The sequence below is a fragment of the Quercus robur genome, chromosome 7 (genome assembly GCF_932294415.1).
Source record: "Quercus robur chromosome 7, dhQueRobu3.1, whole genome shotgun sequence".
Taxonomy (NCBI): domain Eukaryota; kingdom Viridiplantae; phylum Streptophyta; class Magnoliopsida; order Fagales; family Fagaceae; genus Quercus; species Quercus robur.
In genome coordinates, this window is record NC_065540.1 from 46909246 (window position 1) to 46935240 (window position 25995).

General features: G+C 38.5%; 2 protein-coding genes across 2 annotated transcripts; one reads left to right on the top strand and one right to left on the bottom strand.

The window, feature by feature from the left end:
• Nucleotides 1-8654: 8654 nt before the first annotated feature.
• On the bottom strand, nucleotides 8655-9506 carry LOC126691519 (uncharacterized). Its single transcript, XM_050386550.1, has one exon. It carries the CDS (start codon nucleotides 9504-9506, stop codon nucleotides 8655-8657), a length of 852 nt encoding a protein of 283 aa, XP_050242507.1.
• A 12104-nt stretch (nucleotides 9507-21610) lies between these two features.
• Nucleotides 21611-23067, top strand: LOC126690934 (uncharacterized acetyltransferase At3g50280-like). Its single transcript, XM_050386038.1, has one exon. The coding sequence runs from the start codon at nucleotides 21611-21613 to the stop codon at nucleotides 22952-22954; it is 1344 nt and encodes a 447-aa protein (XP_050241995.1). The 3' UTR covers nucleotides 22955-23067.
• The last annotated feature ends 2928 nt before the right edge of the window (nucleotides 23068-25995 follow it).

The window sequence follows — 25995 nt, forward strand, 5'->3', positions numbered from 1 at the left end:
AGCCACTAAGGGCAGGAGAGCCACCCCAAAAAGAAGCTATATATATATATATATATAACATGATTTCTCTTTTTGGATTGGATTTTTATGTGGTTCAGAAATACCCTTAGACCTTAGGTTTAACATGGATAAAACTTGAGGACAATCAGGTAAAAATATATTTCTAACTTTATGTAAAATGCTTAAGATACTTTCCTACTAATCTATGTCTTCAAAACAAACTTATCCAAAAATTAAAATTAAAAAAAAAAAAAAAAAAACTTCTCAGTCCACTTTGTATATTTCCTTTAAGACCATGTTCCACCTTTTTTTTTTTTTTTTTTTTTTTTCTACTTTATTGAGACTTATCAATTTCTTTTATTTAATTTTTCAGTTTTCTTTTGAATTTTTGGTTTCCTTACTTCCTAATCTCACATTTTTGTATTTTTGTATTTCCAGTTTTCTAATTCCCTAATGTTACGTTATTGGTTTTTTTTTTACCTTCTCAAATCTCCTTTTCTTTATTTTGAATTTGAAAAAAAAAAAAAAAAAAAACACTCCTACTATAAAAACTGTAGGGGCACAATTTTGATGGCCCAATCCTTGATTGTCAAGTCTTGGCCCAAGAAGTCCCGCACAATGAATTTTTTGTAGAGGGTGGGCTAAAGAACTTTGTTTCAGTTAGTTTAAATGGTTTGTTGCATGGGATGAATGAATACAGAAACAAGGACCAGAAAGATAGACGTGAAGAGAAATCCCTCTTAAATGATAAGACCCCAAACTTGATTATTGAACACAGATCAATACAGTAAGACCTCTCTCTTTTTAGTATTCTCTTCCCCTTCCTTCTCTCCTTTTTCTCTCTCTCTCTCTCTCTCTGTTCCTTGCTCTTGGGGGACTTTTACATATTATATAGGCCCTCTCCTATCATCTGGGCTTTACACTTGTTGATTATCCAAACCCTTACTTGAGCACTTGTCCCATCAGACACCCTTATCAATTCTTTGTGAGTTGCAGTGGCCAAGGTAGCACTGTTCAAGGGTCTTCTCTTCATTAATGCGGTTAGGAGAGTAGTTGTGATGCATTTAATGTGGTGGCGGTAGCTTTTGCTGAGATATTTTGAGTTTCCTTCATTTTTACGTATTTGAAGGATGGACTACAGTGGCTTGGACGCACCTTTGATCTGGATTTTGCAGTGTCCGAGGAGAAATTACTCCTCGGACATGTTCCCTTTGCCCCCATGGGCCTAAATAAGGATTTCCTAGGCCACGATGTCTCCTCGGACGGAATGGTCCTTGGATGGGCCCAAAGCCCAGCCAACCTGTTATTCTGGGCCGGTCCCCACAATAACCCCTCAAAACTTCGGTTTTTGATCTCCTTCAGAGGAGAAAAACGAGGTTTTGACTTTACAAAGGATGGAACTAGTTAGATCTTGGTTCACGCGTGTGGGGGCAGTTACTTTTGACGCACTACAATTTACGAGGCGCGGCTATTTACTTCAGGTGGCTTTATGTCCCCCTTATCCAACGGCAAGACGTAGATCCAACGGCTGACATTCTTCCCTGAATTCTTAAGCGGGATTGATTTCCTTTTTCCCCCTTGCTATATAAAGCCTTAGAGAGGCTTATTTTTTCCTTTTTATCTGCATATTAGAAGTCCAGAGAACTTCAAAGAACTCCAGCGCCTAGAGATCTACGAACACTTCCGTTCTTCAAATTTCCATAGCCGTTTCTGCGAAGCGTCCTTCCTCGAAGAGATTTCCAAGCATCTTACTTATCGTTCGTGAAGATACTCGTAAGTCTCGTTCGTTTCGTTGCTTCGAATTTCTCCTCGATTTTTATTCATGTCTCTCCAGTTCAACTTAGGTGGGTAGATTCAAAGATCTAGTAGACACTCCGGCTGCCATGGAGGCCTTTAGGGCGAAATACCACATCCCGCAGGGGGTGGTTCTGTAGTACTGTCCCCTAGAAGGAGTATTGACAGATAGAGACGTGGGTGAAGTTGTCATTCCTATGATTACCTTTATAGAAGGAGGGATGACACTCCCCATGCGTAGGATTACCCGGGATTACTTGTTCCACCATAGGTTGAAACCGCATCAGTGCGCTCCAAACATGTTCAGGATACTAGGCTGTGTAGATGTCCTGAATGAGCGAATGGGTCTAGGCCTCACCTAGCATGATGTGGTTCATCTGTACGAGTGCCACTACGTTGAGAAGGGGGGTATTATCTTAAATCTCGGTCCGAGGTCGTTAGGTTAATCTCCTGTCTCCCCATATCTAATAAGACTATGAAGGAGGATTTCTTCATTGCCTCAGGAGAGTGGAGTGATGGTATTCATTGTCCAACTCGGGCAGGAATTCTAGGTGTGGCGCCTTTAGGGCCAATCCTTTAGGGAAAGGGCTTAGCTCTTTAGATTCATTCTTCTCACTTTTTCTTTAGAATCAAAAAATTTTATAACCTAACCATACGATCCTTCTCGGCTATTTGCAGATAAAGCTCACGTTGCTCCTCGGCTAAGCCACGTAAACGTTCCGGCCTTGAACTACCTTTTGAGGTCAGAAATCTACGTTGCCGAGGACGGGCAACTAACGCGGCTCATCTGGTTTTGGGCTACCAACCCCTATCCCGCGCTTTTCAAGACATTGGTCACGCCATAAGAGCCAGTAGTTCGAGGTTGGCTAGGATTGATGTGTCCAAGCCCAAGTTTTTGGCCAAACAAGATCCCAAGCCAGTCGTGTTACCTGGTGTTCAGAACCTCTCAGTTGCGCAATTGCCTCCACCAGACGACCTTGAAGTTGCTGCGCAAGCTGAGAGAGAGATTGAATCTTCTTGTCTTTCTCTTGAGGAGGAGATAGATGAGTTTTATTTTGAAGAGGAGATTCCCAAAGCTCTTTTGATTGAGCTTTCAGACCCTGAGGGAGAGCAGGATCGAAATTCTGTGGTCGGCGCCCCCATTATAATAGCCTGCTCGGAAGACTCCTCAGAAGAAGAAGTAGATAATATGGCCTCCGGCAAAGGAAAAAGCCTACGAGAATTAATGGCCTCCCGAGGCAAGGGTCAATCATTGAAGGTGCCTGATCAGTCGCAGACCCAGGTCCTTCCTCCAGTTGCTCCTCAGGTCCCTTCTGACCTCGGCCTGAAGGTTAACCCGAACCTTAAGAAGAAAAGGCCGGTGGAGACCCCTGAGGAAGGAGAGGTGGTTCCCCGCCTGGGTAAGCAGCAAAAAACCACCCGGGAACAGAAGAATAAAAGGGCTCCCTCTGTGGAAAGCCATGATTAAGAGAACCAGGCTGAAGTGTGAGTTCACCCACGCACTTGGAGCTCGAAGCTGGAGGTAGATGGGGTTGCTATTCCCTACACTGCCTCGGTCCGAGAGTACAACAGGGGCTGAGCAGGGTACATAGCTGAGGCTTTAGAGCAGCCAGTACTCCTTCCTCGGGATATGGAGGCCTACAGGTGATTCTCTCAGCTCGAGCTCTTTCTATCCCTCAAGAGGGACCTTGCAATGGTAAGTGACTCTTCTACCCTTTCATTAAATCATTAGACCCTGTTGCATTCTAAGATAGTTTTGTTTTGTTGGCAGATTACTTAACAGGTGTTTGTAGCCGAGGAGTACTGCCGCAGCAACTGCAATTTAGCTGAAGCCGAGGCTCAATCTCGCGCCGAGGTTGAGAGATTTATGGGGTCCCTCAAGCAGGAAAACTTTGAACTCTCGGAGAAGTTCAAAGAGGCAAAGAAAAATCGTCGGAGTGCTGAGGTCGGCATGAAGAACGCTGAAACCCAAGCAAAGGACCAGCACCAAAAATTGTACGTGACTGAGACCAGCCTTGTCACTGAAAAGCAAACAGTGCTGGATCTCAAGGCCGTGCTACAAAAAGCTGAGGAGGAGATCCGGTGGGCTAAAGAAGAGGCTCAGCTGATTCGGGAGGTTGCCAAAGCTGAAAAGAAAGCTACTTATCAGCTTGGGGCTGAAGAAACTGAAGCCAGGCTCTCCGAGGAACTTCCGGAGGTGTGCAGGGATTATTGCAACATCTCGTGGGCTCATGCCCTTGATGCTGCAGGGATTCCTGTAGACTCGGCGTTGAGGTTGCCCGAGAAGGTCTTCTTCCCGCCGGAGATCCGAGAGATTCCTAACGGCGCTCTTGAAGCTTCTGAGCAGGCCATGGCTATTCCTGATGCCATACCTCTGCTTGATAAAGCCAAGGATCCTGTTAAGGAGCCCATCTCCGAGGTTCCTCCTCCTCAGCCAGAGCAGAAAGAGAATTCTCCTACTGAGGCTTAGCTTCTAGGTTTTTAATTACTGTACTTATTATTATTTTTTTTGGAACGAGAGTTGTCTTATTTTTTGTTCTTTTGTAAGGACCTCTCTTTGTATTGACTTCAGCTTATTAATATAGAATGTTCTTTTTTCCATTCTCTTCTGATGCTTACTAATACTGTTCCTCTATTTAACGTTTGCAACAATATAAACAAATATAAACGAATAAGAAAAAGGAATGCTGTGCAGCGAATTTAGAATGATAGTTGTAATTACACTAAACTACGCATGTACCTTGAAATTGCACAAGAGTTCTAAGTTATTAATTTCCCCTAAGTTTGTGGTCCGAGGGGCCGTACAGGATTTAGGTTCTGTTTAAAACTTGTAGAGATGCCTCAAGATATTAATTTCCCCTAAGTTCGTGGCCCAAGGAGCCATGCAGGACTTAGGTTCTGTTTAAAACTTGTAGAGATGCCTCAAGATACTAATTTCCCCTAAGTCTGTAGTCCGGGAAGCCATGCAGGACTTAGGTTCTGTTTAAAACTTGTATAGATGCCATAAGTTATTAATTTCCCCTAAGTCTGTGGTGCGGGGAGCCATGCAGGACTTAGGTTCTGTTTAAAACTTGTAGAGATGCCTCAAGATATTAATTTCCCCTAAGTCTGTGGTCCGAGGAGCCATGCAGGACTTAGATTCTGTTTAAAACTTGTAGAGATGCCTCAAGATATTAATTTCCCTTAAGTCTGTGGTCTGAGGAGCCATGCAGGACTTAGGTTCTATTTAAAACTTGTAGAGATGCCTCAAGATATTAATTTACCCTAAGTCTGTGGTCCGAGGAGCCATGCAGGACTTAGGTTCTGTTTAAAACTTGTATAGATGCCATAAGTTATTAATTTCCTCTAAGTCTATGATCCCAGGAGCTATGTAGGACTTAGGTTCTGTTTAAAACTTGTATAGATGCCATAAGTTATTAATTTCCCTTAAGTCTGTGGTCCGAGGAGCCATGCAGGATTTAGGTTCTGTTTAAAACTTGGATAGATGCAACTGGACCAATGGGTACACGATAATCATGGAACAAAACATAGGTAGAGCTATTTTCATTAATAATAATATCTTCTTAGATTATTTACATTCCATGGGCGAGGTACAGTTTTTTCATCTAAGTCTTCTAGGTAATAAGCACCTATTCCAGCCACAGATGTGATGCGGTACGGTCTTTCCCAGGTTGGTCCAAGCTTGCCCAAAGAAGGGTTTTTAGCACTACCGAGAATCTTTCTCATCACGAGGTCACCTGGACTCAAAGGTCGTAGCTTTACATTAACGTCATACTCTTGCTTTAGCTTCTGGTGATAGCAGGCCATATGGACCATTGCTTTTTCCTTTTTTTTCTTCGGCTAAGTCTAGACTTCTCCCCAATAACTCGTCATTATTGTTTGGGGTAAAGGTGTGAGACTTCAATGTGGGGAAGCTGTTCTCGATTGGGAGTACGGCCTCGGTCCCATAAGTCATTGAAAAGGGAGTTTCACCCGTTGACCGCTGCGGTGTCGTCCGATAGGTCCATAAAACATGTGGGAGCTCTTCCACCCATCTCCCCTTTGCCTCAACCAACCTCTTTTTCAGTCCACTCACTATGACTTTGTTCACAACCTCAGCTTGTCCATTTCTTTGGGGGTAGGCAAGAGTGGAATACCGGTTAGTGATCCCAAACTCACAGCAATACTCCCTGAAGTTCTTACTATCAAATTGGAGACCGTTGTCCGACATGAGTGTGTGTGGAGTTCCGAAGCATGTAATAATGTTTTTCCAAATGAATTTCTTGGCGTCCACATCCCTGATGTTGGCCAAAGGTTCAGCCTCAATCCATTTGGTGAAATAATCGGTTCCGACTATTATGTATCGCTTATTCCGTGCTGCTTTGGGGAAAGAACCGACAATATCAAGACCCCACTAAGCAAACGGCTAGGGGCTGGAAAGGGGGTTAAGGACTCCTTCGGGTTGGTGGATATTTGGGGCAAATCTCTGGCACTGATTACACTTCTTTGCATATTCTTGGGCCTCTCTTTTAATGTTTGGCCACTAATATCCTTGGGTGAGTGCCCTGTGCGCCAGCGATCTCCCTCCTGTGTGACTTTCATAAATCCCCTCATTTAACTCTTCAAGCAAGGATTCGGATTCTTCTGGGTGTATACATAATAGGTACGGCCCAGAATATGAGCGCCGGTATAGTTTGTGGTCTTCTGATAGCCAAAACCGAGGAGCATTCCTCTGTATCTTCTCGGCCTCCAGTTTTCCCTCTGGTAATGTATCGGCCTTGAGGAAGCTCACTATAGGGTCCATCCAACTAGGACTCTTTCTAACCTGGTGAACCTGAACTCTCTCTCCTCTAATTGAACTTGTTTGGCATAAATCCTCAACAAGGATTATTCTTGGCAGGTCATGTGCAGAGGATGTGGCTAGAGTGGCCAGGGAATTCGCATGTGTGTTCTCGCTTCTGGGAACATGCGTCAGGTTAAAGGATTCAAAATATGACTGCGGCATTTGACCCGGCCGAGATATTCCTGCATTTTAGCATTTCTAGCTTCTACCTCACTGATCACTCGGCCAACGACCGATTTTGAGTCTGAGAACACTTCCATTGCCTTTTCGCCCAATTTTTGAACCATCATCATTCCTTGAAGTAAAGCCTCGTACTCGGCCTCGTTGTTCGTAGCCGAGAACCCGAGTCTTAGCGATTTTTCAATGGCAATACCTTCGGGCGATATTAGAACTAGTCCAATTCCAAATCCTTTTTGGTTAGCCGCGCCGTCCATGTAAACTTCCTAACGTAAGATATCTCGTGCTGAGATTGTGCCAACCGATTTTCCATCCATGTCTTCCTTCTCGGTTACTGTTTCTACAGAGGGTTCAACGAATTCTACGACTAAGTCCGCGAGAACTTGTCCCTTGACAGAGGACCTAGGCATGTATTTAATGTCAAAAGCACCCAACAGCGCACTCCACATGGCGATCCTTCCCGTGTAATCGGTGCTTCAGAGCACCGATCGAAGGGGAAGCTGGGTTAAAACAATAACCGTATGTGCCTGAAAGTAATGAGGGAGCTTCCGTGTGGCATGCACTACCGCTAGAATTGCTTTCTCCAGTGGTAAGTATCGCACTTCGGCCTCATGTAATGATTTACCTACGTAGTACACTGGTCGCTGTACTCCATTGTCATCACGTATCAGTACCAGGCTTACAGTATGAGGGGCTACGACTATGTATGCAAATAGTAACTCGTCTGCCTCAGGGCTAGATATGATGGGTGGTCGTGACAAGTATTCCTTGAGTTGCTTGAAGGCCCGGACACAATCCTCCAACCACTCAAACCCTTTCTACTTATTTATCAAGAGGTAGAATGGTCAACATCGGTCTGCAGATCGTGATATGAACCGGTTTAATGCTGCGATCATGCCAGTGAGCTTTTGCACTTCTTTTGGATTCCGAGGAGCCTGTAGGCTGTTAATCGCTTTGATTTGATCTGGGCTTACTTCTATTCCTCTGTGGGTTACCATATATCCTAGGAATTTCCCAAATCCGATCCCAAATGAACATTTGGAAGCATTGAGCCGCAACTTGTGCTCCCTTAAGATGTCAAAGATGATCTTTAGGTCTTTCACGTGCTCGGACACCATTTTGCTTTTTACGACCATATCGTCTATATAGACTTCAATAACTTTGCTCAGTTGTGGTTCGAACATTATGGTCATCATCCTTTAGTAGGTTGACCCTGCGTTCTTTAGTCCGATAGGCATTACCTTATAGTGATAGTTTCTGATGGGTGTCATGAACGCCGTCTTCTCCTGATCCTCTTGTACAAGGGGTATCTGATGATAGCCCTGGAAGGCATCTAGGAAGCTCATTCGAGGGTGGCCTACAGTTGCATCCACCAATCGGTCAATTCGAGGTAAAGGGAATGGGTCTTTCGGGCATGCCTTATTCAAGTCTGTGAAGTCCACGCAAACTCGCCACTTCCCGTTTTCTTTCTCACCACCACCGTATTTGCCAAACATTCAGGGTAAAAAACTTCTTTAATAGCCCCTGCCTTTTTCAGCTTCATCACTTAGTCTCTAATGGCACTGGCATGTTCTATCGAGGGGCGTCGGGGTGGCTGCTTCTTTGGAATAGAAGATGGATTAACATTCAAGTAGTGACAAATGAGACTAGGGTCAACCCCTGGGGCATCATAAGCGTCCCATGCGAAAATGTCAACATTTTTCCTTAGAAATCGGACCAGTTCCTCTTTTTCTTGAGATGGTAACTCTAAGCCGACCTGGAAAAATCTTTCGGGATTGTTTTCAACGGTAAACTTTTCCAAACTTTCACACTTTATCTCCTCGGCTAGCCCACTGTTTTGCCCTGCTGAGGTGGGTGATTGCTATAAGTTCTCGGAAGCCGAGGACTCAACATTGGATTGGCGTGAGATGGCAGCCACCATACTTTGCCTAGCCATGGCTTGATCTCCATGAATCTCTTCCACTCGGCCTCCGAAGGGGTATTTCACCTTTTGATGAAGTGTAGAACATACGGCCTCCAGGGCATGGATCCATGGCCTGTCTACTATCGCTGTGTAGGGCGAGTAAGCATTGACCATGATAAAGTCCATCTCTATCACCTCTGACCCGGTTTGTATGGGTAATCTGATCTGCCCCTTTGGTACAATAGTCTTCCCCTCGAAGCTGACAAGGGGAGAGTCATAAGCCGTCAAATCCTCCGGTCTTAAGTTCAGCCCCTTGTATAGATCGGGGTACATTACCTCTACTGCGCTGCCCGGGTCTACCAGTACCCTCTTCACATCGAAACCTTTGATTCTCAGTGTAACCACTAAGGCATTGTCATGAGGTTGGATAGTTCCCTTTTTATCCTCATCCGAGAATTCCAATATTAAAAGGCTTCCCTTTTTAGACCTTTTAGATTCTCTTTCCTTGTCCTCGGCGGAGAGCCGAGCCACAGACAGCACCCTGCAAGGAAATGACCCGGTTCTTCCTGGAGCGGCGAGGATGACGTGTATTGTCCCCGTAGGAGGTCTTAATGATACATCCTTTTGAGGTTCTTGCGTTGCCTGGCCCGGATGGTCGCTCGAAGGGTGTAAAAGGTGACACAGCTTTCCCTCTCGGACCAGCTGATCAAGGTGATTCCATAAATTCCTACAATCCTCAGTGGTATGCCCATGGTCCTGATGATAATGATAATACAGGTTCTGGTTGCGTTTCACAGGGTCTCCAGCCATTTTTCCCGGCCATCTAAAGAAGGGTTCATTCTTTACTTTCTCCAGAACTTGTTGTACTGGTTCTTTGAACACGTCATTAACTGTTTGTATGTTGCTTTGTCCAGCCAGCCTTGAAAAATCTCTCCTCGCCTGGTTATGGTTATATCGTTCCGACCTGAAATCATTCCCTTTGGGGGGAATGATCTTCTCCTTTCCCTTTCCTTGTAGCTGATCTTCTTCCACCCTTTTGTACTTGTCGATCCTATCCATCAACTGATGAACGTTGGCAACAGGTTTACCAATGAGAGATTTCCTTAAGCCATGCTCGGTGGGGAGACCACTTTTGAATGTGCTGATAGTGACGTCATCGTGGTTCTCATCCAACTCGTTATACATCTCCCAATACCTATCCGAATACGCCTTTAGTGTCTCTCCCTCGCGCATGGATAAGGACAATAACGAACTTAGGGGTCGGGGGACTCTACTATTTGTAATAAAGCGAGAACAGAAATCCTGAGTGAGTTGCTTATATGAGCCTATGGAATTTGTCTTCAGGCTATTGAACCATCTTATTGCCATTGGCCCCAAGCTGGACGGGAAGACTTTGCACATTAGGGCTTCATTTTGGGAGTAAATGACCATTCTTTGGTTAAACTGACTCACGTGCTCCACTGGGTCTGCTCGACCGTTGTAGAGAGTAAACGTAGGTTGATTAAAACGCCAAGGTAATTTAGCCCCTTCTATTCCGTGCATGAAGGGTGATCTAGAGATCTAGTCTAGTGCCCTATTCATAGCATTGTTCCCCAAGCCCTTGTTGGATGGGCTCTCATACTTTCGCACAGGGCGAGACTCCTTCTCGTAAGAAAAGGTTTCACTTGGGGGTGTTCTCGACCTCCGTCAATAACTCACGTCCTCCTCGTTAGAGGGTGCATCTGAGCTGGAGGGAGATCGCTTTCGCTGTGCACGTCGCAACTTTCTTTTCAGGTCATCTATCTTTCGCTGCATGGCCTGATGGTTGTTTCGCCTTTGGGATACGTGACTACCTATTTAGGTTCGACTTTGACTCGTCTGGGTAGTATGTACGCTTCCCTCGTGATTCCTTCTGTTGCCTGGGTTAGAAGGATTATTTTGTCGCTGACACTCAATGGATTTTGTCTGTTGAGGGTTAGCCTGGTGGGGATTCTCCTAGTGTGGACCCATTCCTGCCATGCTTAACCGTTGTGCTTTCCGACACTTAAGTTCTTTCCACAGACGGCGCCAATTGTAGGGGCACAATTTTGATGACCCAATCCTTGATTGTCAAGTCTTGGCCCAAGAAATCCCACATAATGAATTTTTTTGTAGAGGGTGGGCTAAAGAACTTTATTTCAGTTAGTTTAAACGGTTTGTTGCATGGGATGAATGAATACAGAAACAAGGACCAGAAAGATAGACGTGAAGAGAAATCCCTCTTAAATGATAAGGCCCCAAACTTGATTATTGAACACAGATCAATACAGTAAGACCTCTCTCTTTTTAGTATTCTTTTCCCCTTTCTTCTCTCCTTTTTCTCTCTCTCTCTTTGTTCCTTGCTCTTGGGGGACTTTTACATATTATATAGGCCCTCTCCTATCATCTGGGCTTTACACTTGTTGATTATCCAAACCCCTACTTGAGCACCTATCCCATCAGACACCCTTATCAATTCTTTGTGAGTTGCAGTGGCCAAGGTAGCATTGTTCAGGGCTCTTCTCTTCATTAATGCAGCCAGGAGAGTAGTTGTGATGCATTTAATGTAATGGTGGTAGTCTTTGCTAAGATATTTCGAGTTTCCTTCCTTTTTACGTATTTGGAGGATGGACTACAATGGGTTGGACGCACCTTTGATCCGGATTTTGTAGTGTCCAAGGAGAAATTACTCCTCGGACATGTTCCCTTTGCCCCTATGGGCCTAAATAAGGATTTCCTGGGCCACAATGTCTCCTCAAACGGATTGGTCTTCAGATGGGCCCAGGGCCCAGCCAACCTATTATTCTGGGCCAGTCCCCACAAAAACCATTACTATAACTTCTCATCCATATTCCTTAAATTCAAGCACTACCACTATCCTCATTTCAACACCCCATGTTTCAATTGAAATTTAAATAAAAACAGCTTCAACAATTTAGAACTACTCCAATATTTATATCTCTCTACTTTTTTTCTTTTAATACTATTCAATTTTGAAAAGAATTCCGCCTGCATGCAACAAATTACTACTCTCCCAAAAAGAAGATTTATGGTAGGTACATTTTTTTTTTTGTTAATTTCTCCATCTTTTTTTTTTTCCTTTTTTAATTTGAATATTAATTTTTTTTTGGATCCGTGATTTTGCTAAAACACCATTTTAGGCCAAGAGGGCCAAGAGTTTCAAACATCTTGCTCATTTGGCACTAACAATAAGATTGAAAAAAAAAAATTTTTGATATGACATTGTTAAATGACAACTCTAAGGTTTTTATTTTATTTTATTTTATTATATATATATATATATATATATATATAGTGTCATAATCTAAAAATTGAGATGAATGAAAAATTATGGCACTAAACTAAAAAATAAAAATAAAAAAAGTCTTATCACACACACACAAAATGCCCGTGTGTGAGTATATATATATATATATATATTTGCATGTTGATATTTTTTTAGTAAATAGCCCCGGAAAAATTGACTTTATTATTTGGAAGACATGCTCTCCAAAATTATCTCAAACACGAACTAAGACAAATAAATAAAATGTAACACTTTCAATTCATGGATTCAAAAGTTGTATAAACACTCGCCGACAAGAACAACTACTCCGTAAGAGTAGGGAAAAAGAAATAATTGAGAACTTCACATAACATCTCTTAAGTCTTGAGTTGAGTCATAACACTTATAAATCACCCCATTGACTTATTTATAGCATTCTAGCAAACAACTCTTACATAAACCAAACCACCATTGATTAAATTTCCATCACACTCATAATTTCACATTGCATGTCCAACGTACCAATCTCAAAGAAGGATCACATGAGATGAAAGTTGAATTATGAGGCTAAAGCCTCCATGAACTCTGCATCATCCACCATTGCGTTCAATGTCTCTGGCAAAAGGAAAACTTCAAAATCCATGCTTCCTTCTTCTACACCAGAAAAGACCGTTAACTTCCCATAAGATTTGTTGTTGTAAAGTTGTAATTTACAACTATTTTATATTAATTTTAATTCTGTGTTAAATTTGATTGTAATTTCTTCAATCATATTTCCTTGTATGTATGTGGATTTATAATTGTAAGGGATGAGTGTGAGAAAGTGTGAAGACTCAAGCTTAAAAGAATGAACAAGTAGATTTCGCGAGTGCCTCACAAGAACCTTACCCGTGAAAGAGTCACGTGTAGAGCACATGACTGGAAGATAGAGTCATGCCAAGTTGGAGGTTTTCACGAGTGTCTCGCGAGAAAGGCCATCCCGTGAAGTACTCGGGAAACTCTCTGTTTGGCAAAAAGTTATGTTTTGCTTTACCAAGTTTTTACCCACACTATATATACCTTCATTACTCACAAATTGTAAGGAGTGCTTTTCAGAGAGAAAACCCTAGAAAATACACTTGAGAGTTAGAGATTGTTATACCCACAATCATCTACACATTTCCTTGTAGTTTTCCTCAACTTCTAACTCTCCATCTTTATATCCTTGAATGGTTGATAGCCCAAACACTTACCACACCCATTTTAAGTGTAAAGTGAGATTTTAATGTTGTTCAAAAGCATTGGAAGAAGCCATTCATTAGAGGATGTAGTTGGGCTGAATTGCCAGATCTGAAAATTTAGAGACGACAAGGTTCCAAGAAGCCAGTTGGTAGCAAGAGCTTGGAGGGCTCAAGTACATTGGGTAGACTAGGCTTGGAGAGTCTTTTGTTATTCATGTACTTCAACTTTATTCTCTAGTGGATCTGAAAGTTCGAATTTGTGTGAAAACACAAGAGCTGTTTAGACCCCTAAATTAAAATTACGGCTCGATTGATTTTACTCTAACTTAAACTAAATGCGGAATAGAGTAAGTGCAAGTAGATAAACAATACAACTACTCTAAGCCATATTCAATAAATCACAGCAGTAAAATGAAAGCTAAAAAAGTAGGGAAGAAGAATGCAAACACATATAACACGTTGATGTGTTATCGAAACGGAAATCGAAGAACTTAGCGAAAAACCTTTCCGCCACCTTCCAAGCAGTAAATCGATCCACTAGAGAATAAGTTGGAGTACACGAATAATAAAAGACCTTCCAAGTCTAGTCTACCCTATGTACTCGAGCCTTCCAAGTTCCTACTACCAATTGACTTAACAAAGCCTTGTCTTTTCTAGTTTTCCAGATCACACAATCCAGCCTGGTTGCATCCACCAAATAAATGACTTCTTTCAATATTTCCCAGCACCATCAAAACCTCACTTTACACTTAGGATGGGTGTGGTAAGTGTTTGGACTATCAACTTCTCAAGAATTTGGAAATGGAGAGGTAGAAGTTGAGGAAAACCACAATGAATTGTGTAGAGAATTGTGGGTATATCAATCTCTCACTCTCAAGGGTAATGACTAGGGTTTTTTCTCTGAAAAGCACGCCTCAACATATGTGGATAATGTGGGTATATATAGTGTGGGTAGAGATCTACTTTATCAGATATGACAAATTGGCAAAACAAAATATTTCGTGGGTATCTCGTGAGAAGGCCTTACCCGCGAGATACTCGTGAAAACCAGCTGTCACCATCTGTCATGACTCTTTGCATTCTAGTCATATGTTGAGTACATGCTTCACTTTGCGGGAAAGATTCTCGCGAGCTACCTGTGAAAACTTCTTTGGTCTTCAATTTACTTTGAGTCTTCATACTCTCTCTCACACATAACCTTTACAATGAAATCCTACATAAAATACAGAGTACAAAAAATTGAACAAAATTACAATCAAATTTGGCACAGAATTAAAACTAACACAAATTAGTTGTAAATCACAACTTTACAGGATCGATTTTGACTTAGAGGGTGGCGGAGAGGTTTTTCGTTGAATTCTTCGGTTTCCTCTTCGATAACACATCTCAAAGTTATCTTGTGTTTGCATCTCTCTTCCCTACTCTTTAAGCTTTTCTTTTATTGTTGATAATGGATGAATATGGCTTAGGGTAGTGTTAACGGTTGACTGCGCTTTATTACTCTTGTTCCGCACGTAGTATAAGTTAGAGTAAAAACTACTTAGTTGTAATTTTAATTTGGGGGTCTAAACAAGCTCTTGTATTTTTACACAAATCTGAGCTTTCAGTTGCCAACACCAGTCCACACTGCAATAGGTCTTCCCCAACCAAAATCATTACCATGCACATTAAATCGTGGTGAGCTTCCTGTGATTTAACCATTTTTACTTGTTAACCCAATGCGTTCAAATATCTTTGGGACTTTCACCCAATCCTTCAAGTACTTCTTCGCTTTTTCTGCTGTTTGAGAAGCAATCATCTTATTTATTTGCCAAGCCACCCAACCTAGTCCATGTTGACAAAGAGCATCTGGAGATCCCATGGAGTTAACTCAATCCTTCGAGTTGATTCGTCAGGATTCACTGCTGCCCGGATGGTACTCGTGGATATGAAGGGAATGTGTGCCATATTTGCTTTAAACTACTAATTAATTAGTTGGTAAAATATAATTTGTAATTGACAAGTGACTCTCTAAAAAACTAGATGTCAACAATCTAGGTAAGTGTAGAACTAAGTGGCATTAAAATGGATTATCAAAAAAATGGCATCAAAATGAATTTGAAGGAACATGCATATGGACACCTCTCATGCTAGGTGTCATTCAAAGAAAAACCAAGGCTAAATACATAGGAAAAATTTTAAATACTCCCAAAAGTATAGTAAAATAGTTCTCATTTTCATGATGGTACTATGAATTTAATGAGTGAATCTTACAATTTAAGAAGAGGGAGCATTCACTATTCTCAAAAAGTATCTAGGAATTACTCTTCTATATAACAAAAGCAAAACAATGAGATGATAACTGCAATTAAACCAAATTAATTCAAGAGCAATACCCTATTGTTTGCCAAGTCTCATATCTCTACACAGACCAAAATACTAAATTCTCTTCTTTAGCCAAAAAAATTAAATCCTTGCACCCAACATTAATCTAGTCTACACAACTGCGTGCAACCATTACCTAGAGACTGGCTACAAAAGGAGCTAACTCCATGAAAGAACTGTAATAGTTGGAGGATCCGCCTTGAAAAAGAAAAAAAAGAGAGTACAATATGGCAGGAATGTACTATGCCTGTCACATGTGAATATGGTTTCAATCTTTTTCTGCATACATTCGCTGATATTATGAACTATGTTGGAAATTGAAGCTTGGACCGTGTGTCCAATTTTGGTCGTTTATATATTGCGGCCTTCAGCAGCAATCTTCTTCGGCCTTCCATCACCGCAACAGCTTCCAATCACTTAGGATACGTTTGGTACACTGAATGGAGATTACGATAGAAATTGTAATCTTTATTACTGGGAATAAAATTTGTTGTAATGTAATAACTAAACATATTCATTAGTTTGGTTGTGACTTATAACATTAGAATGAAACTTAACATTTATATTATGAAATTTCTTACTCATACAATTATATCTCCTTAAAATTTGTTATTTTTAAATTTAAGATAGATATGTGTTATTTTTTATGATTTTTTATTTTTATAATTGTTAGATATATATGGAAAGTTTTTTTACTTGGAAATATATTAAGTTTTGAAATTGTTACACTTACTAAGGAATAACTAATACAACCTTTTAAAAAGGAATAGTTATTCCTCATTTTGAATGATTATTTCTTGTAATAAAAACATAACCAAACTAAAGAATAACTAAACTATAGGAATAACTATTACATTATAGAGTCTATTACAGTCTACCAAACATGGCCTTAAATTATTTCATCCATCCCTCATGTTAGCCGATCAATATATATATATATATATATATATATGGGTGATTATTATATGACCTCAGTACACATATTAATCATCAATTTTAGAAAATATTTTATGAAAAATTGAAAAAATTGTCAAAAAAATTAATTATTTTTTTCGCTCTCACATGAATTTTTTTTCTAAAATTGTTTACTAACATGCCCTTAGGGCATGTTAGTAAAACCCTTTACATATATTATGCCGAACCCAACAAAACTTGAGTTTGCTACCCTTGACCTATCAAGCAAATTACCTATCATGGATCTTGGATGTTGAGATCCACTTGGAAGCAATAGCCCTTGGAGATACTATTAAAGATGGCAATGAAACATCCCAGTAGGGTAGAGCAAAGACAATGATCTTTATTCACCATCATCTCCAATGATAAATTAAAAAGAGTACCTCACGAAAAAGACCACCTTGTGCTATGGAAAAATTTAAGGGAAAGATATGAACACCATAAGAGTATAATCCTCCCAAATGGTTGTTATGAGTTATGTCTAGTTACACCTAAGACTACAAGATTCCAAAAGTACTGTGAGTGAATATAATTCATCACTGTTTAAAATAAGCTCACAGCTGAAATTATGTGGTAAAAAAATCATTGAAAAAGACATGTTAGAGAAAATATTTACTACATCATGCTTTGAATATGCTCCTGTGGCAGCAATATTGAGAATGTAAGTTCCAGAATTATTCTAAAATTATATCATACCTTCTAGTTGCTGAGAAAAATAATGAGCTTTTATTAAAAAATCATCAGTAATGAGAGTATAATGAACTTGATTGATAGCTATCATGGAATTGATAGCTTACGCATGATATTTCTATTAACACTTACGTCAATATATTGGATGTCATAAGTTTCAATTCTACTGTATCTAAAAAATAAAAATTAACACGCATCTACTTCAATACCCCAATGACCATGTTGGTCTAGAGGCACTTCCTTAGGCTTAGTAGTTAGTACCTAGGGGTGTGGGGAGATTCATGTTTGAGACTAGAGGAGAATATATATATATATATATATATATATATATATATAGAGAGAGAGAGAGAGAGAGAGAGAGAGAGAGGTTCACCAAACTGCACAAATAGCAAAAACTACATCAAAACCGCCTGTAAAATGGCATAATCGCACTGTATCACAAGTAACAGTGCATCACACCGCATGGTGCAGTGTAGTTCGTAGTTTTATAATAAGAAAACTGCCCTGCCCTGCACCACACCGCACCCTTTTTATATATTAATATATTTATTTTTCTTAATATTAAATATATTATTAATAGTTTAATAACCCTTTAAAAAAAAAAGGTTTAATGATCCTAGCAAGTGTTGATTAGGAAAGTTAGTCCAAAATAAAAAAAAAACTAACCTAGTAGTTTAAAACTTGGTCAAAAACAAAAGGAAAAATCAAGTTTGGGCTAAGTAGGAAAAACCCAAAATTTTAAAAATATACCAACTTCAAACCATATCTTATACACCGCACCACACATGTGACCACAAAAATGAGGTGCGGTGCGATTATGGTTTTGGCCAAACCGTATTGCAAAGTGCAGTGCTAAAAATGGATCAAAACCGCACCGTACCATATCGCAAACAAGAAGTGTGATAATCAAATAGTAGCATTTTTTTTTTTTTTAAAGTCAAGATTTTCCAAAATAGTAAACGAATACTAAGCAAATTTGCTCATTAACGCTCATTAACGCATTTAGCAACAAAGCACTTGCTCATTAACACTCACTAAAGCCTTGTTATTCGAATATTAAGTGTGTTTTTGGGAATAAATTATAAGTTAACTCTTTTTTTTTTCTTTTTAACTGTTATGTATAGTTTTTAAAAACTTTACTCTTTTTTTTTTTTTTTTAAGTATAAGTATATTTTAACACACTTAAAAAAAATCATCAACAAGCTAAATAAGCTATTAAGATTGAGTTGAAACATTTGGAGTCCAACACTCTGTTTGTGCTGGAAAACTTTTTATAAAGATAGTTTTCCATATTTTCTAGAGTTTGGTAACATAAAAAAAATTGTTCAACAAAAAACTCTTATAAAAATAAGGCTTATTTTCTATAGGTTTTTTTCCAAAAAAAAAAAAAAAGGAAAACAATCTATCTCTCATGTGGCGCATAATTCCTATAAATATTATCTTATTTTGACTCAAGAAATAATATTTTCTTTCGCTCCTTCAGCATTTTTCACAATAAACTCTCCCATTTCTTCTCTTCCCTTTTTTTTTTTTTTTTTTCACCCTCACTATCACCCCATCTGGCCTCTTCTCTTTTTTCTCCCTATTTCTTCTCCCCTCTCTAACAATTTTTGGTATTTATCAAACTATTTGGCTTATGTGGCATTTTGAACTATTTAAAATGGAACTTATGGATATAATGGTTATTTTGAATTATGAGAAGTACGGTTAAATATATATCTATATATATATATATATATATATATCTATATAGCTCTTGATTTGTGCCACTATAGTACACTTCCAATGTACTTGCTTGGTTTTTTTTCTAATAAAGTTTCTTATGTTATTTATCAAAAATACTGTTCATATACATGAACAAGATGAATATTTTAGTTTGAAAACCAAATTCATTCTTGGTTTTTTTATTATTTATTTATATTGATTACAATAGTTGAGTTTGCACAATACACATATTATACATGTTTTAAATTATACAAGAAATGTTATAAAAATTGTGGATGTCATAAAAATTGTGGATGTCAAACACCAAAAAACGTTCTCAAGCCCATTTTCAAGGTTGTTACCAAATATTAGAAAATGAGATAATTTTCCACAATTTTTTAGAATACGTTAATGCTGAAATAAATAGAGTACAAGTCAGAAATCTTTTTTTTTTTTTTTTAAGGAACCGGTAAGAAAGTCAGAATTCCATCTATGTGGGCTTCAAACCCGATAATTTCGCTTCAGAAAATGGGTGTTGAATCCTCCTATCTGCCATCTCTACTTTAAATAGATCTCATGGAGGGCCCGGCTGCTTCAGCTCACAAGTTGGGCTTCAAAAGTCCATGTCTTTTCCACTTCACTGATTCGGCCTTGTGCAGTTGTGCCTGTAAACTCTTCCATCACGGAAATGGGCTTTACAACTCATTGATTTCTACTTCATGGATTAGGCTTAATACTCATGTTGGGCTTTTAGCCCATGTTCTCTAAGTGCAAGATTGGGCTTCATTTCCAACAGCCCCTATTTATAGGAACTGGGCCAATAGAAAGGATTTATTTAAAAACCGCTACAAGTCTAAAGCAATGCAAGGAAAGGGTAATGACTATCACGCTTTCACTATTGACACTCGCCTTATAAAGGTTGCCATGTGAGTTGAAATCGAGTTCTTAAACACGATTTCAAAGGATACTTGTATGAATTGAGTAATAGTGAGTGTTAGACAAGATTTTCTCTACAAAGGTATCACATAAACTCGTAATTTTTGCAAGTCTACACTCCTCAAACCTCACTCCAAAAATGAAAATAAGAAAGAAAAAGTTGGTCCAATTTCAAACTAGTTTCACTATTGTTCTAGCTCATGGAAATCTTGTTTTGCCCCTTCAGCCTTCTCTCTAGTTTCTTAATCCTTTTTGAGCCTATCAAACTGTAAGGGAAAAATAATGTGTTTGTTACTCGACAGGCCAAAGCACCTACTAAAGAAAGTGAGGCAAATAAAAGCCCAGATACTAATATTTACTGAGTTAAAAAAAAAAAAAAAATTGCCCCTTGTTTTGGAAGCAATTTGCTCTCTTCGACTCTTTATGAGATATCCTCTTTGTTTTTACATACCAGGTGAGCTAATATATGAACAGTACGAAGGTTATGGATCTAAGATGGCTCGGAGTCAAAATATTATGTCATTTGACCAGTTTTTTTTGTATCACAAGAATAAGATGTCAAGATAGATATTTGCCTCAAATTCCTAATTAGTTTTAGTTTTGGTTTCCTAAGAAAAGGTTTTTGTTGAAAAAGTGTTTTATTGTTGAAAAAGTAATTGGATTTGCCTTGTCTATCATGAAATATACTTGGAGTCTTATAAATAGACATTATTGTAAAAAATTTGGTGACTTTTTGCTTAAGGATCCTCCCACATGAGAAGAGTAGAAGAATCCTAGAAGAATATGAGTGAGTTTTTTTTCAAAAAATAATATAGTAGATTTTTGGGTTGAAAGTTGAAACATGAAAAACGATATTGGTGTATATTGGGATTTTAGGATTATGAGTTTGTGTGTGAGGGTTTTGTTTATGTTGGTGAGGTTTGTTTGAATTGTAAGGTTTGATCAAGTGTGATTGTAATCTATATTATAAATAGTGGATATTTTGGTTGGTGTTATCTTAAATATGAAATTGGCTGAATCACATTAAATATTGTTGTTTAGTGTAAATATTTTATTTCCTTATGTTGAAGACAAAGGAAAGTTGGAACATAAAACGCAGCCGTTTGCTAGTTTATTGAAGAATGATAACAAGGCGACGACATTCAAATTAAATAAGGAGTTAACGAACTTCATGGCACCGTTTTGTAATAAGTTTAGTAATTGCTCTGTGGAAACCGCGCGGTATCACTTAAGCTTTTTACCCAATAGCCTAATGCTTTGTATCTATTCAGTTCATTGTAATCATTTTCACAGAATCAATACAACTGAGTTTTATTTAAAGAGTGTTCTTAGCTTTATTTAAGCCAGTCCAAAATCATAACAATTTTTTTTTTTTGATTGACCAAAATCATAACAATTGATATAAGAATTCATTGCACAACACGTCAATGAGTATCTCCAGATGTAATATAAATAAAAATACCTTCCACAGAAAGAAAGAGATGGATTTGTATTTGATTTAAAATTAAAGATTCAGAAGTAAGAAAAAAACGAAGCTATTCTGTCGATCTTAGCTGGCCAAAATAAGATAATGTCGGTGGCCAAGATTTCAATGTTCACTTACGGTGGACAGAGGACCTCTAGCAAATGCCAGCTGGGATCCCTTTTGACACTTCATTGCCTTGAGAATCAACTACGGTTCTCATTGAGCTCCTTTTATAGCCATTAATTCTCAATGCTTGCAAATGCACTCATCTATTACCAGTAGTTTGATCGAAGCAGAGATGACACACATTCGCTTCATATCCACAAGTACCATCCGAGCAGCGACGACTCCCAACGAGTCAACTCGAAGAATTGAGTTAACTCTATGGGATCTTCAAATGATCTTATTTAATCCTATCCAAAGGGGCCTCCTTTTCTTCAAACCTACACCTTCACAAGAAAAAGAACTAAAAGGTGGCAGTGTGATTGATCACCTAAAAACCTCTTTGTCCCGCACGTTAGATATCTTCAACCCTCTTGCTGGTCGCCTTGTCATGGTTGAAAACAATGATGACAAGACTATTTCTTTTTTTCTTGACTGCAATAACCTTGGAGCCCAGTTTGTACATGCAGTGGTAGATGATCTCACTGTGGCAGATATCCTTGATCCCATATATGTTCCAGACATTGTCAACTCCTTCTTTTTGATGAATGGCGTATTGAACTACCAAGGCATTTCCAAGCCATTGTTGGGTGTGCAAGTAACTGAGCTTATTGATGGTATTTTCATCGGTTGCACTATAAACCATTGTGTAGTGGATGGCAGTTCATTCTGGCATTTCTTTAACACGTGGTCGGAAATATCAAGAGGTAATATAATTAATCCCACATCACAATTGTTTTCTCCAATTTTCCGACGTTGTTTTTTCAATGGTATTGTCAATTTCCCCATTCATATTCCTGTCCATCCCAATGAAATCTCTGATGAGAGGTCCTTTCCTACACTACTCAAACAAAAAGTATTTCATTTTTCCAAGGAGAAAATCGCACAACTCAAAGCAAAAGCCAATGCTGAAATGGGCACCACCACCATCTCGTCCCTTCAAGCAGTACTGGGTCATCTTTGGCGAGCTGTGGTTCGCAGCCGTCGTTACTGCGATAATCAAGAGGTTCATTACCGCGTACTTGTGGGAGTGAGGCAAAGAATACAACCACCATTGCCAGCTGAATATGTAGGAAATGCGGTTTTATTTGGGAACGTAACAACTACAGTGGGCAATCTTCTTGAACACGGTCTAGGCTGGGTGGCTTGGCAAATAAATAAGATGATTGCTTCTCAAACAGCAGAAGAAGTGAAGAAGTATATAGAGGATTGGGTAAAAGCCCCAAAGATATCAACACTTGGAGGTGTAACGAGTAATGCATTGATCACTGGAAGCTCGCCGCGATTCAATGTTTACGGTAATGACTTTGGTTGGGGAAGACCCATCACCGTGCGGAATGGTCTTGGAAACAAGTCAGATGGGATGTTAACAGTGTTTCCTGGGGCAGAAGAAGGAAGCATAGATTTTGAAGCTTGCCTTCCGTTTGAGACGTTGCAGACTATGGCAGACGATGAAGAGTTCATGGAGGCTTTAGCCTAATAACTAAACTTTCTTTTGAACCTTCTTTAACATGCACATGTTGGAAATTCAATTTGAAATAACAAGTATCTAGATGATATCGATCTATAATCTTCACGTTCTTAAAAAGTCTATGTGAGAGTTAATTGCTTGAATGTTATAAATAATTAGATGTTGATCTATGCGATGTGTAAGAATAAATATTTATTTTGTGATTAAAATGTAATGTATTTCTTATTCTCTAAAATTTGTTGAAGATATTTTGTACTCTCTAAATATTAAATAATTTCTATTTGGTTCACGTCAGTCCCAATCGGTTCAATTTGGTCAATTTGATCAATTTTGGATAAATTGAGCCTTAAATTGATTCTTATTGTAGGTTGTTTTTTCAAGTTTAGCTCTAATTTTTTTTTTTTATATATTTATTTTTGGGTTGAAAGATATGAAATTTTATCATATTTGGGCTAAAAACTCTTTAGTTTTGAGTTAAAAATATACAAATAAAATAAACATTAGAAATTAGAAATATGAGCCCTAAATATGCAATACAAATGATAAATATTCAAAAGTCTTAAGTGGTCTATACTTTGGTCCTATTCCGTCCATTTTGTCTTCTTTGGTTCTATTCAGTCCAATTTGAACCTATTCAGTTGTCAGTCCACATTGGTCCCATTTTGTCCACTTTAGTCTTATTCGGTCCAAATTGGTCCTATTCGGTTTATTCTGCTCACTTTGATCTTAGTTAGTTGACATTGGTCCTATTTCGTCCACGTTGGTCCCATTCAGTCCTATTTGTTTCTATTCAGTCCATTATCTGCACTTTGGTCCTAATTTATACATTCCTTCTTATTTGATCTCATTTGATCCTTTTCGGTCCATATTGGTCCACTTTATTATATTTGGTCCACTTCAGTCTAATTCGGTCCACCTTATTCCCATTTGATCCTATTCGGTCCATTTTGTTCCAGTTCGTCTAATTTGGTCCATTTGTGTCTACTACAGTCCATTTGAATCACTTCAGTCTATTTTGGTCTACTTCGGTTCAATTTTGTGTACTTACATATAAGGAAAAGACATGTTTGGGTTGAAAGCACTTATTCTAAATCCAAATTTATTATCAAATTTATATATATATATATATATATATAGTACCCGTTTGTTTCAGCGTTTATAACCCAAAAGCCAGGTTTTCAAAAAAGCCAGCTCCAAATTAGTGTTTGGTAAGTATAAAACGTAACTTTTTGGAAAAAGTTGCGTTTTGAGTTTGTGAAGAAAACGCGCATTTGCAAAATGGAGCTCAGGAGGTCCATAATTAGAAAGTCCGTGCACGTTTCAACAATATTATCGTTGAGGCAGTGTTAAATTACCAAATTGCCCACTGTGTTGCTACAAAGGTCCTCTTCGTGCTGCTCTGCTACAAAACAAACACTACAAACACAACAATCTTTCTCTCAAACATCTCTAAACTCAAGCATAATCAGATTATCAAAATACAAACTCAAAAACACAGTTTTAAAATTAATTAAATCATAACAATAAAAGCAAAAAAAAAAAAAGACAAAGGACAGAAGCCAGCTGACCCATTTGGACTGGGTTGGGGACGAAGATGAGAGCTCCCTGGAATGTTCTTGAATGAGGGAGAAAAGGAAAATTTTCTTATCACAAAGAGAGTTTTGGAATCGAGTAAAAAAAAAAGAAAAAAAGAGGGAGCTGGAGAAAGAAAGAGCTCCTGGAACGTTCTGAATGAGGGAGAATGAGGGAGAAAAGGAGAGTAAAAGAGGGGGTAGAGATAGTGGACAGTGTGTGGAGGAGAGAAAAAAGAAAAAAGAAAGAAAAAGAAATAAAACGTATGGTTGAAAGTGAAATGAAGAAAGGAAAAATAATATAAAAAATAAAAAATCCTAATTGAGAAATGCTACTATAATATTTTCACAATAAATTTTAAGTAACAGATTGTTATTAGTTAATATTGGTTAGTAAAAAAATAATTTCAGTTGTGGGTTTAAATTAGAACTAATAACAACTTTCCACATAAATTTTGTTGTGAAAATATTGCGAAAAATGTTGTGAACGTAACATTTCTCATAATAAATTTTACACAGTAATTTGTTATTGGTTCTCATTTGAACCTACTAATGACATTATTATTTTTCTTATCTACCATTAACAACTTGTCATATAGACTTTATTGTGAAATTTTTGTAACAATGTTGTGTCCATAACTTGCATTAAGAGAGATAATTAAAACAAAAAATTCACTTATATATATATCTTGTCATTTTTGGTAATTTATAACTTAAACCTCCACTTTTATAAGTGCTAGCCAAACACTCAGCTTTTCCAAAAAGCACTTTTTAACAGTTTTTACGAAACACTCAGCTTTTTAAAAATGCACTTTTTCATTATGTATTTTTTGAAAACTCCACTTTTTCATTATGCACTTTTACAAAAAACTGAACCAAACTCACCCATATATATATAAAGGACAAAATTTAGGTAAAGTACCTTAGGTGTTTTGTTTAGATTTCCCTCTTAAGATTCTGTCACGTGAATACTAAACTAAAAAATACACTTCCATCCCATGAGAAAAAATTCACATGACAAAATTTTAAGAGGAGAACCTAAGGAACAACACCTAAAAATTGTACCTAAGTCTTGCCCATATATAAATCTCAAACTCGTAATATGTAAATGTAGGGGGGGCGGTTTTGGGGCTCAGGCCCAACAGGCGGGTGGTTCTGGCCCAAAAGTCCCTCAACAATGAATTTGTAGAGAGTAGGTTATAGAACTAGGTCTTTGACAGAGGAAACGTAGTTATGTCCAAGCCATGCAACCAGTTGGACGTAAGGATATTCCTTCAAACTTTTGGAATAACGGTCCCTGGGGCTATTTCTTCTGCTTCTATCTCCTTTCTCTTTTTCTATCTTTTTCTTCTTTTTGCTTGCGATCCCCTTTCCATGGAGATTTCCTTCTCTTATATAGCATCCTTCCTAAGATCATGACCCTACACTTGTCAACCATCTGACCCTCTACTTGAGTGCCTGTCCCATAGGTCATCCTTC

What these genes read in the sequence shown, in the direction of transcription:
- LOC126691519 (XM_050386550.1), bottom strand. Translation starts at nt 9,506, where the DNA reads ATGGCTGGAGACCCTGTGAAACGCAACCAGAACCTGTATTATCATTAT.
- LOC126690934 (XM_050386038.1), top strand. Translation starts at nt 21,611, where the DNA reads ATGACACACATTCGCTTCATATCCACAAGTACCATCCGAGCAGCGACG.